General features: G+C 42.4%; 1 protein-coding gene across 1 annotated transcript in view; it reads right to left on the bottom strand.

Moving 5' to 3' along the window:
- Positions 1 to 680: 680 nt before the first annotated feature.
- Positions 681 to 17,141, bottom strand: part of LOC138288379 (zinc finger protein 773-like) — a 46,939-nt gene continuing 30,478 nt past the window's right edge. Inside the window, exon 3 of the mRNA XM_069229950.1 lies at positions 681 to 3,005. Within this exon, the coding sequence (XP_069086051.1) occupies positions 2,185 to 3,005 (821 nt within the window). The 3' untranslated portion in view covers positions 681 to 2,184. The remainder of the gene's footprint in view (positions 3,006 to 17,141) is intronic.

Genomic DNA, 17,141 nt, shown 5'->3' with positions numbered 1-17,141 from the left:
GCTGGAGGTTGGTATCTGAGCTTCTTCCCTTACTCTGTATCTGTTTCCACCTAGGTTTCTGCGTGATAATTGCAACCTAAGCAGATACATACCAAGATCAGGCCTATGTCTATGGTATTCTGTGTGGGCACCCAGTTCAAGTTTGCCATCTTAAAACTACATTGTTTCTATAGAGTGGACTGAGTGACGCCAGTGACTAGCTAGACAAGGAAACTGGTGACATGTCCTAGGCTACGGCCTCTGTCCTACACACAAGAAGCGTGTGCTCTTCCCCCGTTATTTGTTTCTTTTGTTTCACTCAGGGGGCTGCTTCCTTATGACTCATTCCAGTGGCCACATTTTACGTGTTTTTTCCTGTTACTCTTACATCCTTTTTCTTTGACTTCGCTGTGTCGTAGTTTTACTCTTGCTCTAGGCAAGACTGTTGATTTAAGGTCGACAGCACTTTTTTGTTTGTAGGCGACTATGCCTATCCTACAACAAGTCACAACTGTCGTCCCAACCCTCCCAGCTCACAAGCATTACCTCACCAAACACAACAGTAAAAGGTGATTTGTACCAACCTTTACGCTTGAACTCAATAAGACGACATGTCAGGGAGGTTGTGGTTAAACGGAGATTACCGTTTTCTGGCATGAGCAATAAGTCTCATTCATACACAGGCAATAAAGGAGATGCAGTGAAGTTTACAATAGGTTTTATTTCAACAATACTGCGAACTGCTATAGAGTGCATGAGCTGCAATAATTAGGATAATAAACAACGCAAGGAACAGAATGGTAAAAACGAGAGTCATAAACACAAAATCCCCACCATCTTGCAATTACATGAAGTATGAATAGTTGTGAAATAGGCCTAGTACCCTAGCATGGAAAACCTAACCCCTAACCTACAAGAGAGCTAGGTATGATAAACCTAAACTGCCACTGCCATGTCCATGGAAAGCGCCCCCAACCCTCATTACCTTGGAATGAGGTTTCTAGATCAGACTCCGTGAGGACACGAAGGCTGGGTCTGCATCAAAGCAACGTGTAGCATAGATAGCGTTGATGGCATCGGTAGGAATCCCTCTGATGGCCTTGTCTGTGTGAGATGTATTTATACAGACCTGGTGGGACCCCTGACGCAGGTGTGTTCTCAAACAACAGATAAGAAGGAATACTTGGATGGCAATTCTATAAACAATTCCTTGAAAAGCACATTCTGGTGACTGTCGCACATAAGTAGGAAAGTACCTAATGTGAATACCTACATAACTTCTTCTGACACTGATAAGGATGTCTTTACGAAGTAGCACTGATAATGTATAATATAAACATCGTCCTAACTATAAACATGGCACCCATGTTTGAAGAAATAATTAAATAAAGGTGCTTAAACAGAGCAGCCCACGTAGGTTAAAAGTCACTAGGTGATGGGGCACAGACCTGCAAGCCTAAAGGATAAACTGAACTCCTGATTCCTGATAAAAACTAATAGGATCCACTACAGCTTCAGATCCAGGTCTTGCTACAAGCAACAGCACCCTCCCCACACATGCCCAGCTGTGGGTGGTGAGTTGGACACTGGTGTCTGCGTGACTCCAGAGCAGCCTCACACAAGGCCTAATACCGGGTATCTGTAGGTTCCATGCTTCAAGGCCACAGATTAATATGGCTGGATCTTTTTTGTGGGGTGGCAGAGGGGGAATGGGAGAGGAGACAACCTTCACCAGTATGCTTCATGACTCCATACACTAGAACAATTGCTTCAACATAAAGGTTTGAAGGAAAGCCTTGTGCACTCACTGATGGCATAGGGCCCAGAGTAATCAGTCTATATTAATCCAAACAATAAGCTCAGTGAATACAAAAGACCAAGCGACAAATGTGCTTCCAAAACAATTACTCTATTAAACTCCATAAGTTGTCTTCGGAAACATCAATGGTGCAAACTGTACTTGTAACACTTGGACTACTCTAAAAACACAGTGAAGGTACTATCTACACACTTGATTGCCTCACATCGGAGGGACTGCACAGTCTCTACTCTGAGAAAGTGAGAACCCCAGCCCTGATGGATCCTTAGATGCTGTAGCTGGCCTAATTTCATCTATACATTCTTAGATAACGTAAAAGATCAGCTTTCTTTTTGTAAATGATGCTGTTTTGGCAGTGCTTTGGAAAGGCTTCTGTCTTTTATGTGTTACTTGATGTTGCTGAGGAGCCGCCTTTTTTTTAAACCTTTTTTCATACCCTGTGCAGCAACATAGCGTTTTCCTGTGTGTATTCTCTGATGTCCTAAAAGTCGGTCTTTACAATCAAAGCTCTTGGGACACTCACTGCAGTGAAAAGGTCTTCTGTGTGTGATTTGATGGTGTGCAAGGGTTTTCTTATGATTAAACCTCTTTGCACACACACTGCATTGATAAGGCTTCTCTCCTGGGTGTGTACTTTGATGCCCTGCAAGGCGTTCCTTGCAGTCAAAGCCTTTGCCACACACAGGGCAGTGATAAGGCTTCACCCTTGTGTGTATAGTGTGATGGAATACAAGGCTTTCCTTATAAGCAAACCTCATAAAACAGAGACTGCACTGATAAGGTTTCTCTCCTGTATGTGTTCTGTGATGTCTTTGAAGATTTCCCTTCTGAGTAAAGCTTTTCTCACAGATATTGCAGTGAAAGGGCCTCACTCCTTTGTGAGTTATTTCATGGTGTATAAGAGTTGCCTCGTCAGCAGACCTGGTTTCCTGCTCAGGGTAGGGACACTGTCTTAGTCCAGTGTGTGTTTTTTCGTGCTGTAAAAGATGCGTCTTTCCAGTAAATGTCTTCGTACACTCAGCACACGGATACGCTCCTGGGCCGCTCTGTTTTCTTTTGGGCCCTAGAAGTGCATCATTGTTAGAACTCTCACTCTTGTGTGACCTTTGGTGTTTCTTTTCATTCATTCTGTGAGCAAAATTCTTCCTTCCAGCAGAAGCGTGCTGTATCTCTTTACCATTCAGACTTTCTCTCCGAGACTGTGGTGCTGTGGAGTGAAAACAACACAGGAAATATTTCTTGAAACAAATACACTGCTATAATACATGAAAGGTGGACTAATATCTAGGAAAGAAGGGGAAACCTACTACCTGTAACCAATCGTTTGCTGCTTGTCGTACTGCAGATCACATGTGGTGCACTATCCTGCAGTCACATTCCGGGCTCTGAAAAAACATGTTTAGTTCAAACATTGAGTTTCGATTTGGAGGATGACCCGTGATCCTGTAGCTGAAATGCAGAATGCTTCAGCACGCAGACTCAAACTTAAATTATTGTATGTTTTCTCCATAAACAGACATCTGTTTACATGTGGAATATAGAAAATAAACTGCTTAGTGAAAATGAGTAACCTATATACTTTCCACCCACACAGCAAGTAGGTGGCGCATGTGACCATACAACATTACAAGTAATATTTTCCATTTGCACCATGGTGTGGCACCATGGTGTGCAACAACTTAGAAAAATCTTTACATTTGGGGAGGAGGGAAAAAGAGGTATGTGTGTGACTAATGGTTTCAGAACAATTAGGCACATTTGGGTTTCTTTCCTTGCATAGATGCCCACCCAGAATTACTTTATGAGTGAATGCACAGAACCTCATGTTGCTGCTTTACAAGTATCTACTATAGGTATGTTGATTAGTAAATCCATTTGGCACCTTTTCTGCCTGTGGAACGAGCCTGTGGTTTATTTTGATGGTCTCTGCGCGAGTGTCAAACCTAGTGCTAAGGTGAGCAAAAAGTGATGGATTAATTGCTTGAGTTAATCTCAGCCCTTGGTAATTACTTGGGGGGACATCCCAGTCCTTCGTTACTTTCGCACACCATACCACCTCAGTTTGAAACAAGCTATATGCAAATCGGTCCTGACCTTGCTCCAATGGGAACAGTCCAGCCAGAACTGTCAAGCTAGGTCTTCCCTGAACCGAAAACAGGCAATCCAATGCTGTTTTCACCCTTGTTAAGGGCTCATCGGCTGGGTATAGCTTGGTTCCAGTGACACAGTGTACACCTTACCCACATCTGAGCACACTCTTCCCACTTAGGATGACATATTAAAGTTTACTTAAAGTGATGGATGGAATGCTTGAATTAATCTCATTGGTAATTAGTCGTTATTTTACACACCACGCCACCACCATCACATTCTGAATGCATTAAAATCTCAACTGGGAGCCAGAGTCCTCTAGGTGGCAATAAGCCTCCTCAACCCTTCCACGAACGTTTTAACTAGAGTTTTGTCAAATGTACTCAAACGTAAGTGTAGGCGGGGCCAGCTTCTTTATGTATATGTGTATATGATTTCTATGGTGCAAGCCTATCCTAAAGGCTGCAGAGCACTGTACAGGGACAAAGACAAGCACTTTGTTTGTTAAAAGAGGTGAGTCCTCAACTCTGTCCTAAACTGGACCAGCCCTGGGACGGTCCTGATGGATATGAGGATTTTGTTCCTGATCATTTGTCCATAGATGGAAAAGGCCTGCTAACATGTTGTTTTCTTTGTTACACTTGAAAGTCTGCAGTCTATTGGAGTTCTCCGATGCATTTGTTGTGTTTGAAAATAAGAGCTGGTCTTAAGGGAATAAGAATGACAAACCAGTGATTAACTTCATAAAAGGGATGACAGCTAGACTGACAAAATAGGAGGAAAGGGGGAAGGCTAAAAAAAGAAGCCATTTGTAACCGGAAAAGCAAGAGTACAGACCAGGAAGAGTCTTAACCTTTGCAACACAATACGATGAAGTAAGGAGAGAGGTAAAAAATGGCACTGACACAAAGACAACAGGAGCTTCTGGCAGTGGAGTCCAGCTCAGAAGGTCACTCGGACTCAGGAGATTCTGCTGGTACTCCCCTAGAAGAAGAAACCCTAACTGCAACTTTCATTAGCCGAGTACAGGTACTCAGACTGGGGTGGACAGTGGAAAGTCATAAAAGAGGGAAGACACAACAAAAGTGGCACCAACAGAGGAAGAGAAGAAGGAGCAGCTGGAAGACAAAAAGACAACTCGCCTCACAGGAAGATAAAGGTGATGAGCAAGTCGAGGCATGACCATAGGTGGGAATAAACTCTCTATTATCAATCTGACAATGGATGAACAAGATCTCCTGAACCTTGGCTTATATTCCTGCCCCCGTAGGCACTTTGATTACAGTCCATGTAGAATTGACCTATTTCTGTTTCTAACATTCACTGTCTTTTTATTACCGACTCCCCCCGTTTGCCTTCGTTGCTCACCATGAACTCCAGATGCAACTGGGCAGTTCCGTAGTCTCTATGTGTTTTCAGCACTAGCTGGTGTCAAGGGAAACCCTAAACAACCTCCCGCACCTTGTGACCGAAAACAACAGTGCAGGGGTTCCAGTATTCTAACAGTTTCGGACTTCTGCTGTTGACGCAATAACTAACAAAATCATCTCAGTAGAAGAAGGTCTAGGCGCATCTGCTGCCATACATAACAATCGCATCCCCGGCTGTAGGCCTTCACCTGCAGGGGGTGTTCCTTCCACAGGTGAGGTCTCCAGTTCACCCACAGCGGGCAATGTACATTTGGTTGAGGCCACCAGCCACCTGCAGAGGGTTCTGCTCTACCATCACCACCCCTCAGCCTCTTCGGAAAAGAAAGAAAGTTGCAAAAGTCGGGGCACCATAGCAATGTTGTGGTGTCACTGGAATTTGCGGGTGACATGCATGTAAATCACTTTAATGAACTGCAAAAGGCACTACCATCCAATTTTCCAGCTTGTAATGATTGGTTGGCTAAGGGAAAGTTTGCTTTGTCGATCGAGCTGAGACATTACCACCTACTCAGTCGCCTGCGTTAGGGGTTCTGTTGTCTGGTATTATTTCAACAGTACGGTCCCGGGACTTAACATCATCAGAAACCGGTGATCAGCATACCATCCCAGATCATCTAGTTGATTAGCTCCAGTCAAAGGTTTCCCACAGTTAAAATAAAACGAAGTTATTCATTGGTTAGAGGGGCAGTTAAGAAAAAAAAATCTACATTTGTATAATTCTATTATTATGGCACGAAAGGTAAGCTGGTTAGGCAGGCTCCCTAAAATATGGACGGGGCTGTATTGTTGTGAACTTTAATAATCCTAGTATTGCTGGCCATTTGTTGATGGAGCTCTCACATCCGTGTATGACCCATGCCACTAAGCCGTCACGCCCTTTGTGTTATTTTTATAGACCTACAATTAAATCCTCTGCTCCTAAAATGCGCCATCAAATACCCTTAATTACTCATGCTGGAGCTGCAGTTAGAGACCTTACTCAAGGCGTTTCTACCCAAAATAGGTTTGGCCCTTTGAGTTGGCTCAATGACAATGAATGACTTTCCCGTGGCACGCCCTCTGACAACAGTGTCACCACAGTGACAGGATTCTGGAAAAGTTTGCTTAAGGTCAACCGGTTATTCTAAGTTGGAATAAGGCTGGGGTATCCCAAAATGCTAATAATGCTGGGTGGGTCTCTTTGCTGAGGAAGCACAAAGTGTTTTTCTTACATGAAACTTGGGGGGCATCGAACTGTTTGTTACTGGAGGGTTACAAGGGTTTTGTAGTCCAGGTGACAGGTTTTGGCTCGGGTAGAGCTAAAAAGGGTCTCTTAGTTTTTATTTCTCTAAGCCCGACCTCCGATGCTAAGCAAATGGATACTAGTTCCCTGAATTTGCATGCTGTTTGCTTCTCATTTCGGTATTATGGAAATAATTTGCTTGTTAGTTTTATAAATGCAAACCCGTCCCTATCCCAGATGACAATGCACTCAAGCTAAGAGATTTGTTGGATAAGCATTACTTTCCACAGTGCTTCTGGGTGATTTTAACACTCACCAGTGTGAGCCCGGTCCCATTCAGGATGATTGCAAGTGGTCTCCTCTCCCCCAGTTGCGCACCATTGTAGTCTCTCTGCCGATGGTGAACTTTTCAAATCAATTTTTAGCAACTTCAACCTGGTCTTGCTTGAAGATCCTAGCTCATTCATGTGTCTTTCTCCGAGTGGGCCCACCTTCTTCAGGAGAAGCTATTTGTCTGTAATTTATTTTATTTTTGTTTCCTTGGGATTGGCTCTTTCTTTATTGAACTTTGAGGTGTTTTGGGACTCTTGAAGCGACCATAATCCCTTAATGCTACTTTCAGCTGGGCAAATAATTCTGTACCCTTCAATCACGATTTGTGCGAGCCAGTTTCTATTAAAGATCAGGGATGGGGAATTAGCTGGGACAAAGTTATTCCCAGTCAACTCTATCAAGGATTTTTCTACTTGCTTTTACGAAGACCAGTAGATTTCAACCTCTATTACTACCATCTGCACTGAGGTGAAATCCATCATTATGACCAGTAGGACTAGTCTTCTAACTCCTAGATGATTTGACCATTCTTGTTCACTAACTCACAAAAAGCCCATGGAAGCCTTAAAGGAGAAGCCCAGAAAAAAAAAACTAAAGTCAAATCTTGTTGCGATTATCAATCTGCCATTAGGAGTAGGAAGTTGATATTAAGGCAAAAAGTCTGAGAAGATTTGGTGAGCTCATGTAATTCCAAAGAATGTTTGAAATGCTGGGAAATAATTAATCGTCCTCCTTTAACTTGTTCTTCGAGGAGTGTTATTTCTCAGGTTATTTCTGTATAGTCATGGCTTAAGCGCTATGCTACCATTTAGGATGTCCCTGCCCCTGATGGCGGCACAGATGTGCAGCTGGATAAGTCTACGTCCCTTTCTTTGGTCTTTGTTAGTGCTCAATTGAGAAGAAGTTAGGGTTTCCATTACTGATCTCCCAAAGAATAAAGCCCCAGCTCTGATGCTGTACCACCCATTGCTTTTAAATCAAATGTTGACCTTTGGGTACCCTGCTCTAGGGTTTACGTATTATGACACGTATTTAGGGTTCCCAAGAAAGTCGCGATTGGAATGCGGCTGCGGGGTGACCACGAGGCAGCTAGAGCTGGTTGCTAATGAGGAAGGAAGTGCTTTCTGTGCTCTTTTCTCAATCGCTATCTAAAACAACTTTTTCCATGACAACTACATGGTGGAGGACCCCTCTTTTTCACTAAACACCCTTTGTAACTCTTTATATCAATCTAGCCATTAGACAACAACTTCCGTCCTCATGGTCAAATTCTGTCATTGTTCCTGAGGGTGAAAAAAATGACCCTCTGTGTTGTGGCCCCATCTCTGATTGTTTCCACTGTAAAGGTGATGGGGATAAATCTGTTAGGTAGGTTAACCAAGTGGGCTAACAAGCAGCAGATTCTGTCGGAGGTACAATATGGTTTTCAGGCTGGCAAGGGTATGGTGGACCAAGGCTTAAATCTCTAAGGTGGGTACACTTCATCTAGGCTTCATGGACCTAACGTCTGATTTTGATAGGGTCAGCAGATCCAAATTGTGGAAAATTATGCTGGCCATGGGTGTTGACAGGTCCACTATGGGATTTCTTAGTGAGCTTCACTCTGATCTCACTGCTACTGTTCATTATGGGTCTTCAGGTGAGTGTACTTCAAAATTTGCCTTGAATAGGGAGGTCAAGCAAGGTTGTATATCAAGGCTTATTTTACTGGTTTTGTATATCAATAATTTGAATAAGGTTCTTTGAACCGTAGATCGTGACCTTTTTAAGGTAGGCTGCCAGTCAGTATCAGTTTCACTGTATGCTAATGAAGATATCTTGATTTCTAGTACTGCAGCACCTTTTGAAGAGCTTTATCAACTTCCTGGATAGTTTCAATTACACAAATTACATCAAATCCAATATTATGATTTTCATACTAAGAGTAGAGCATATTATACCAGAGGTAACATGCTCAGCTACAAACTGGATACACACTGGTGACAAGGAGCTAAAATAATAGAATACATGTAAAAATCTATCATTAGAAAAAGCAGTCGAAGAAACAGCATATAAGATTAAAAAAAGTATGCCATAGAATTAAACAACGGAATTGAGGAAACATCTGGTAAAGTTGAAGCAAAACCATCACCTCCAAGGAGAACATTTTATAACATGGATAATTTTTGTTTCAGATGTGCATCTAAATTTCATGTAGATTCATCTAACAGTATCTTCATAGAAGGGAAGAATGTGTTAAATGTAATTTGTTAGTGACTTTGGGTAGAATATGCAGGAATAGTACTAGAAAGAAGGTGGTCAATATGGTGGTGGTGAAGACAGACAAAGGGTTGCCACCCGGCTAAATAACGTGGTGTGCGTGTGAGTGGATGGGAAAGATGTACCACTGGCCAAGGATCCTATTCAGGGCTTCAATACTGTCTTTTTGGGGAATATTGGTAAACAAGGATGCATTATCAAGGGTAACTAGTAGCCCATGATTTGGATGCTGGCCACCTGGAGTGTATGTTGATCAGTACGGACCGTAATCCTTTCTTCAGCAATATACGCTGTTGGAAACGGTACACAGATGACATCTTTTTGATCGGGTAGGCACAGAAGGTACACTGAAACTTTTCACTGACTGTCTCAACAATTGCCAGCCTCACTTGAAATTCACATTTAATGTCAAACCCAAACTCTGTTGCCGAAGCCAGCTGGAAGTGGCTGCCGGGAGCCCTTAATGCCCCCGCCTCGCATGAGAATCACAACCATCACGGGCACATCCAGACCAGGAGCACCTAAGGCTGCTATCCTGGAACATAGCAGGTGCCCAATCATTGTTGAAAACAGGCTCGCCACCAAAAGCTTGGCACAACATGGATTTAATTGCACTCCTGGAAACCTGGTCACAACAGGTCTTTCCGCTATTGGGTTTCACGTCCTTTAAAAAAATCCACAGTTAAGCACAAGCAGCATGGGAAAGAAAGGGGGGGTCTAGCAGTCTGCCTCTCACTAACCCTGAAAATGGACATAGAAGAGCTGCCACAAGAAGACAAAGACTGCCAAGTGCTCAAACTCTGCAACTGGAATTCCCAAAGTAGGCCACCGGTGTTATTGGTTAATGATGTACCCCCGGCTCTTACAGCAAACGAGCTGCATTAAAAAGCCTAACAGCCATCCTTACGTACCACCTCCAGACCTACCCTGGTTGGGACATCATTTTGAGAGGAGACTTCAACTCAAATCTATTCAAGGCTCAAGAGGAAGAAGAAATACTAAGCGCCGACAATTCCTACTGGAACGTCCCGACACAGGTGTCATCGACGTTTACTCACCGTGATCAACAGGGAGCACAGTTGGTGACGTCACTGGAATACCTCAAACTATAGGTATTAAACGAGAGACTCACTGGTGACCCTCCCCTGAACGACACCTTCCACGTCCCTAATTCACAGTCTATTCTAGACTACACCCTAGTCACGCTATGCCTGATCCCATTGATACAGCAATTTCAAATAAAATATACCACTTTCAGTGACCATTCGTATCAAATCCTGACCCCAAGGTCCTCCTTGCCTGTTCACGAACCTGCCCTACCACAAATGGGGCCAATAGAGTCAACGAGCTTGAAGAGACTACGCTGGTCATCTGCCACAATAGAAGGCTTATCTTTATCCGCAAAATTGCAGATGCTGGAGAACCTTAAAACCCACGAACGCATAATGGATACCTGGAAGGACTTCCACGTGAAAATACTGGACCATTATTCCCGTCACAACCCATCACGGCCAACTCGTCAAGTCACTCCGACCCACCTCTCAAAACAAGCTCAACTCCTCAAAAAAGTTCAAAGGAAGCTTGCGAGACTTCTGAAGGTCCGCCTAGGCAACCTGCTACTCTGGGAACAACTTAAGAACTCAAAGAAAGCGTACAAAAGACAAATACATATAGACAAGGCCAAAGTCACGAGCTCCTTTTGACTAAAAATAACACATGCCGCTAAAGGGAAAAATCCCAGGGAATTCTGGAGTATTATCAATAATCTAAATATGAGCGGAAACTCAATTAACAACTCAAACATCCCGGAAAAGACCTGGGTGAGTCACCTTAAGAAAATCTTTACAGCAAAGCACAACCCCAGGGGAAACACCCAGCAACTGCCAGCATGGACGCCCGACACAGGAAACATCTCGCTGGACAACGGGGAGCCGATCAAACTCACCCAGTCGTCTAATAGGACGTACCAAGCACTCCTTAAGGCCAACCGGGAAGGAGCCCCGGGTCCAAATGGCCTTCCACAGGCCATTTTTAGGGAAGAAACAGTTTTCTGTTCAGAAGTGCTAACCTCCTTAATAACTAGAAGCAAGTTTAGGAGAAGGCATCCCTGGGAGCTGGCGAGGCTCTATAATCAATCCAATCTTCAAGGGTGGCAATAGAGCCAATCCGGGGGACTACAGGTTAATCGCCCTTATTACCATTGAGGCAAAGACCTACGCCTCCCTGCTCCTTGCTGCACTAACAACATGGTCTCAAAAATATAAAATCATCCCCATCAACCAAACAGGCTTCAGGAAAGGAGTGGATACCACGACGAATATCTTAATAACTTCCCTCCTGGTAGAGCAGAGTAAATGGCGGCATAGGAAATTAGATCTTGGCTTCATCGATTTCAAGGCCGCCTTCGATCGAGTGAACAGACATCTGCTCTGGAGCAAGCTTATGCAATGGGGCCTTCGGGCCCCCCTTCTCAACACAATAATTGCTCTATACTCAGACACATGGGTACGGATAAAGATGGGCGATGGCACAAGGCTTTCAAGGAAAATCTCTACAACCCTTGGCCTGAAACAAAGCTGTGTACTCGCTCTCATCTGTCCAATCTATTTATGGCAGACCTAACACCTGCTCTGGACGCCGGAAACGTTCACCCCCCTCGCCTGGGAGGGTGCTCATTGACACACCTACTTTACGCGGACAATCTGGTACTGTTCAGCTGCACTAAGGTCAGGCTACAAAGATCTCTAAACTTTCTTGCAGAGTCTGTTCAATCCAACCAGCAGGAAATCAATGCGTCAAAATCGAAAATAATGTGTGCAGGCGGCAAGTACACCCTCAAATCAAGGATGGCCTTAAGCAATGTGTCACTGGAGATGGTGCCGTGCTACAAATATCTTGCAGTAATTTTAGATGCCCAGGGCTCCTTCCATCAACAGAAGGAATTCATTGTGCAAAGAGTTCCAGCACTAATTTACGCTTTCTCCCTACTGGCCAAAAGGCTACACGGTCCATCACTTCATCCTCTATTAACAGTCATTTCATCCAAACTGCTTCCCACACTCACCTATGCAAGAGTAGCAATGCACGGTCAAAAAGAGCCCCTGATAGACAAAGCACAGCTCAAAGTATTCAGACGAATCTTCAAATTACCAAACTTGCCTGCCAGGCACAGCTCCGTCTTGAATTCTCACTTGTACGGCAAGACTTGGCCGCAAGAGCAGAGGCGGTTAAAATCTGGTACAAAATCAGTTGCTCTGCAGTCAAACTGAACGAGGGTCTTTGGCAGGCCCTAGAATATGACCAGCATTCAGCCCACCATAAGTACCTTTGTTCATCAATTGTCAAATTACGACTTAAAGATCTGTGGGAGGCAGCCCCGACATACAATTCTTTCTCAAGAGGGGCTTCTAAGGCCATTAAAATCCTTTTGTTCACAGAAGACAAAGACAAATTCAGCACCCGGGCACACGCATGGATGACCACAAAACACTATGCCAAACTTGAACCGGCTGCCTATCTCTCCACAATGTTTGCACCGCACATGAAACATAATCTTATGACAATGAGACTAGGCAGCCTGCCAACCCTGGCCAATGCTCCGTCCTGGAAGAACATCACCTCGCAGCAGTGCAGACACTGTGCATGCCAAAAGGAAGATCTAATACACACAATCTGCATCTGTCCGGGCCTGCTAGATCTCCAAAAGAGATTTCTTAAGAGGATATTCACAGACAGACCCATCAGGACCTGCAGGGGAGCCATAGTAGCCTGCTTCAATCCGCACGACCCCCAGCTAAACTGCAAGCTTGGCAAGTTCTTGAAACACCAAAAATGAAAATGAATGTCCCAAGGACACCTTGGGTACCAAATACGGAATCTCAGGTGCGTCTTAAAGAAGAGATCTCAGGATAACAAACCACAAAAAAGAAAAAAGCTTGAACTGATGAAAATTAAACATACACAATACAAAATTAATTTATATATAATCATAGTTTCATAATCTATATAAGCAATTACTAGGACCTAATAAACACTATAATGAACATCCTAAAAATGGACCCTGGAAAGAATAGAAATACTAAAACCAAAAAATCACAATCATACTACTTCATTCATACCATGTTAAAAAATGTGTAAGGACTCAATTAAATGCATTAAGACCAACACGGATAAAGCCACAAAGGCTGCAAAGTATAAACATGCCTGACGGGCCACTGAGTTTTCATCAGTGATAACATACACAAGTAGTAGTCCAATAATGTCGTAATATCGTGGTATAGGTAGGCCCAACAAAAGGAATCCTCAATGTCTATTATGTATTTCTTAACAGTTCTACTTTCAGACTGCAAAAGTCCTTCTTAATTAGTCGAATATAATCTTTGAACTTTCCTCATGTTAAATGAATAAGTTGATTGTGGATTCCAAAGAAATATCCATGTGAGCCACAGCAAGTGTCTTGTTCGTGAAGAATAGTGCCGACATACGTTTCGATGACTAGCGGCCTAGAAAAGGTCGCTCACCTTCCTCAGGGCACAGGCCTTTATATGTGTCTAAAAAATTCCAGGGAACAATTTGTTACATACATAATCCTGAAATATAGAACATAAAATAAATGTGGCTGTAATCATGAGATCTCACAAAACAGATAATACAAAGACGAGAAACAAACCGCGACACAAAAAGAAGAAAACAAAATAAAAGACAAGAGGAGAATAAGGAAGGATGAAGAAAATGGTGCCTAGGTCCAAAAATCCTCACAGAGAAGAAACCTTTGAGATACTAATATATCTCTGTGAGGTAAGCATGAAGCAAATAAATGTATCCAACAAGGTGCTGCACACCTCAAGTATAGTGCACCCAAATACTCTCTTCCTTATGACCCCAAGTGCTCTATAAAGTAAGTACTATAGAAAAGTTACCAATATCTAGATGTGTACCACATGAGAATGGTGCCATAAGGGGAATGGGCTCACTATCGGCCAAATCTTATTTCCTCTGTGAACCGGTATCTGCAATAAATAGAACATAGTATGTAGAGTATTTATCTCCTAAAATAAATGAATATCTGCAATACCACCATGAGCATGAGAGCTCATGCGCTGAAACGTCTCCTTCAATTGTTGTACTTCTGCATATCAGAAAACATGGACAAACTGTCCCATGTCCTACCTGCTGTACCTCACAATGTACTGGAGGATCAGCAGTCTCCTACATCTGTGGACGGGCCAACTCCGATCTCCCCGACACACCGGGCATGCAGAGAAACGTCCGATAGCGTAACCCACTCCAGAATTATACAATTGTGGGCACATTCTTAAAATGTGCATGGTCGTCAAAGCGACAAAAAATCTCATCAGGAGGAAGGACGCAATCCTGACTGACGAGGAACCCGTAGTGCCTATGGACGCGAATACCGCGCCATGGTCCAAATAATATAGATTCAATGATTGTATAACAAACACAAACAAGGGACTAGAATACCTAAAAAGGTAACTCGGAAGAAAAACGTGGGCGCCATCTTGGAATGTATATCGGAAATACATGGGTAGCCACCATTTCCTTGTATTGAGTCCTAAACGGGAACCTAACTAGCATCATCTTGAGAAAAACAGTAAAAATTCAAGAATAAAAGCATCATATGTATACCCAATAGTAAACAGAAATAACAGAAAAAGAATATGATTATTCTGAATGGATGCTCCAAGAAAAGCAAAAAATTTAATAATGTATAATCCTGGCTTACTATTGAACTCACATGGGGACACAGCATATGTAAATATATATGTGAAAATAAACCGAGGTTCTATGAGAGCCTCCTAAAGAAGTTTTTTTTAGTGTTATTAAAAGGATTGAGAAAAATAACATGTAAAACTTGCATCTAAGGATGCTAGCCCCATTTTACAGGAAAGTGTTCTCCCATGGAATACGTTTATTAAGACCTTTATGTACAATATCAAAAAAGTAGATCCAAAAGACTTCCCTTTTCTTCCTATATTTCTCTTGATCCTCATATGTGAAATTATTTTTTTCTAGTATAGTCCACTGTAGTTTGCTTTCCTGATGTTGTTCTTCCATACAGTGATACATTGCTGAATTATGCTCACTGAAACGCACTCTAAACTGGCGCCCCGTTTCCCTTATGTATCCTAGATGGCATGGACATAGGATACAGTAAATGATATTACTGCTTAAACAATTTGTCAGGTTCTTTAGACTTATTGTATTGTTGTTGTATTTAAATACATCAGAGACTATGGCTTGGGCACAAGCATGGCAAGTGCCACAGCGGTGGTTGCCCAATGCCGGTTGAGACCCTGTAATACTCTTTTGAATGAATGTATTTTGACAGTGAACATAAGCTTGTACCAGTTTGTCTCTAAGATTAGAGTTTCTTCTGAATGCAAGCATAGGTCTTGTAAGAGGAGAATCGCCATCGTTAGTATTAAAAAAACTCCAACTGGTGTTGATTATTCCTTGTATTTTATTGTTTATGTTAGAGTGTCTGATGACACACACCATCTTGTTTTGTTCTTTCTGTCGTTTGTAAAGGGTTTCTAGCAAGTTTTCACGATTATAATACTTACTACCCTGTAGGGATACCCTCTCTGAAGAAAATGTTCTTTCATTTTGGCTGCATTCTTATCATATTCAATTAAGTTACTGTAATTTCTTCGGATTCTGAGAAATTGACCAAAAGGGATGCTTTGTCTTTGGCTCATGGGATGATAACTATTGAAATGCAGTAGCGTATTCTTGGCCGTCGGTTTAGTGTACAAAGTTACTTGCAGATGTTTGTTTTCTTCAAAGATCAAAATATCCCAAAACTCTATCATATGATTGCTATAGTTGGAAGTAAATTTAAGATTAATGTCACAAAGGTTAAGCCATTTTTTGAACTCCAAAAGTTGCTCTTCTTTTCCTTCCCATATGAAAAAGATTTCATCAATATATCGCCTGCAGTTTGTGATATTCTCAAAGAAAGGGGCAATTTCATTATATATGTGTTGCCTCTCAAAAAGGCCCATGTATATGTCTGCCACACTAGGAACGCAAGCGGCTACCATGCGGACACCCTGGATCTGTTTGAATACTTCACCTTCGAATTCACAAAAGTTGTTTGTTAACACTATATCCAGACAGCGCAGAATAAACTCTACTGGAGCATCATTGGTTTCTTCCATGAGTACCTGCCTGACAGCATTGTAGGCTGCTTGTTGAGGGATGTTAGTATAAAGTGCTTCAATGTCCAATGTAACTAGGAAGGCCCTATTAGGATTCAACTCTATCCCCTCAGTTCTAGTAATCATGTGTCCTGTGTCTTTTATGTTTGAAGGGAACTTGATAACCAAGGGTTTAAGAACAAAGTCAACATATTTAGATATTGGTTCAATCGCGGATCCAATAGTAGAGACAATGGGTCTCAAAGGAGGATCCTGGGCAAGTTTATGAGTTTTAGGTACTCCATAGATGGTGGGTAATCTAGGTTTGCTGGCAAGCAGATATCCCTCTTGGGCTTTAGTTATGGCACCACTAAGGATGCCGCTGGTACATATAGCTCTAATCCTAGAGCTAATGTATGTGCTGGGATTGGTTCTTATTTTCTGATAGTGGGCTGACACTGCTAACATAGTTCTCATCTTTTGTATATAGTTTTCAGTCTTCATCATCACAATGCCTCCTCCTTTGTCACAAGGTTTAACAGTGATTTCCTTATTATTCTGAAGTTCTCGTAAGGCTATACATTTTTCTTCTGAGAGGGTGGGAACCGGAGCAGGTATATATTTGAGTACCCTATTGATTTTACTGTGTTCTTGAAACACGCCATACACGCTGTTTCCCCCAGCTAAACCTTTTAAAGATTTATTTATTTGCTTAACTTTTAACTTTCAACCTACATTTTATTTCTTTGTATTACAATTTTAATTTCTTCCTTTCTTTAGAATGTTTTACCATGTAATCTGGCAAAATTGTTATGGTTTTAATCAACTGAAACAATAAACAACCAATC

The sequence above is a fragment of the Pleurodeles waltl genome, chromosome 4_1, assembly GCF_031143425.1.
Source record: "Pleurodeles waltl isolate 20211129_DDA chromosome 4_1, aPleWal1.hap1.20221129, whole genome shotgun sequence".
Classification (NCBI taxonomy): Eukaryota; Metazoa; Chordata; class Amphibia; order Caudata; family Salamandridae; genus Pleurodeles; species Pleurodeles waltl.
The sequence above is the reverse complement of the archived record's forward strand: the minus strand, read 5'-3'. Positions and strand labels throughout refer to the sequence as shown.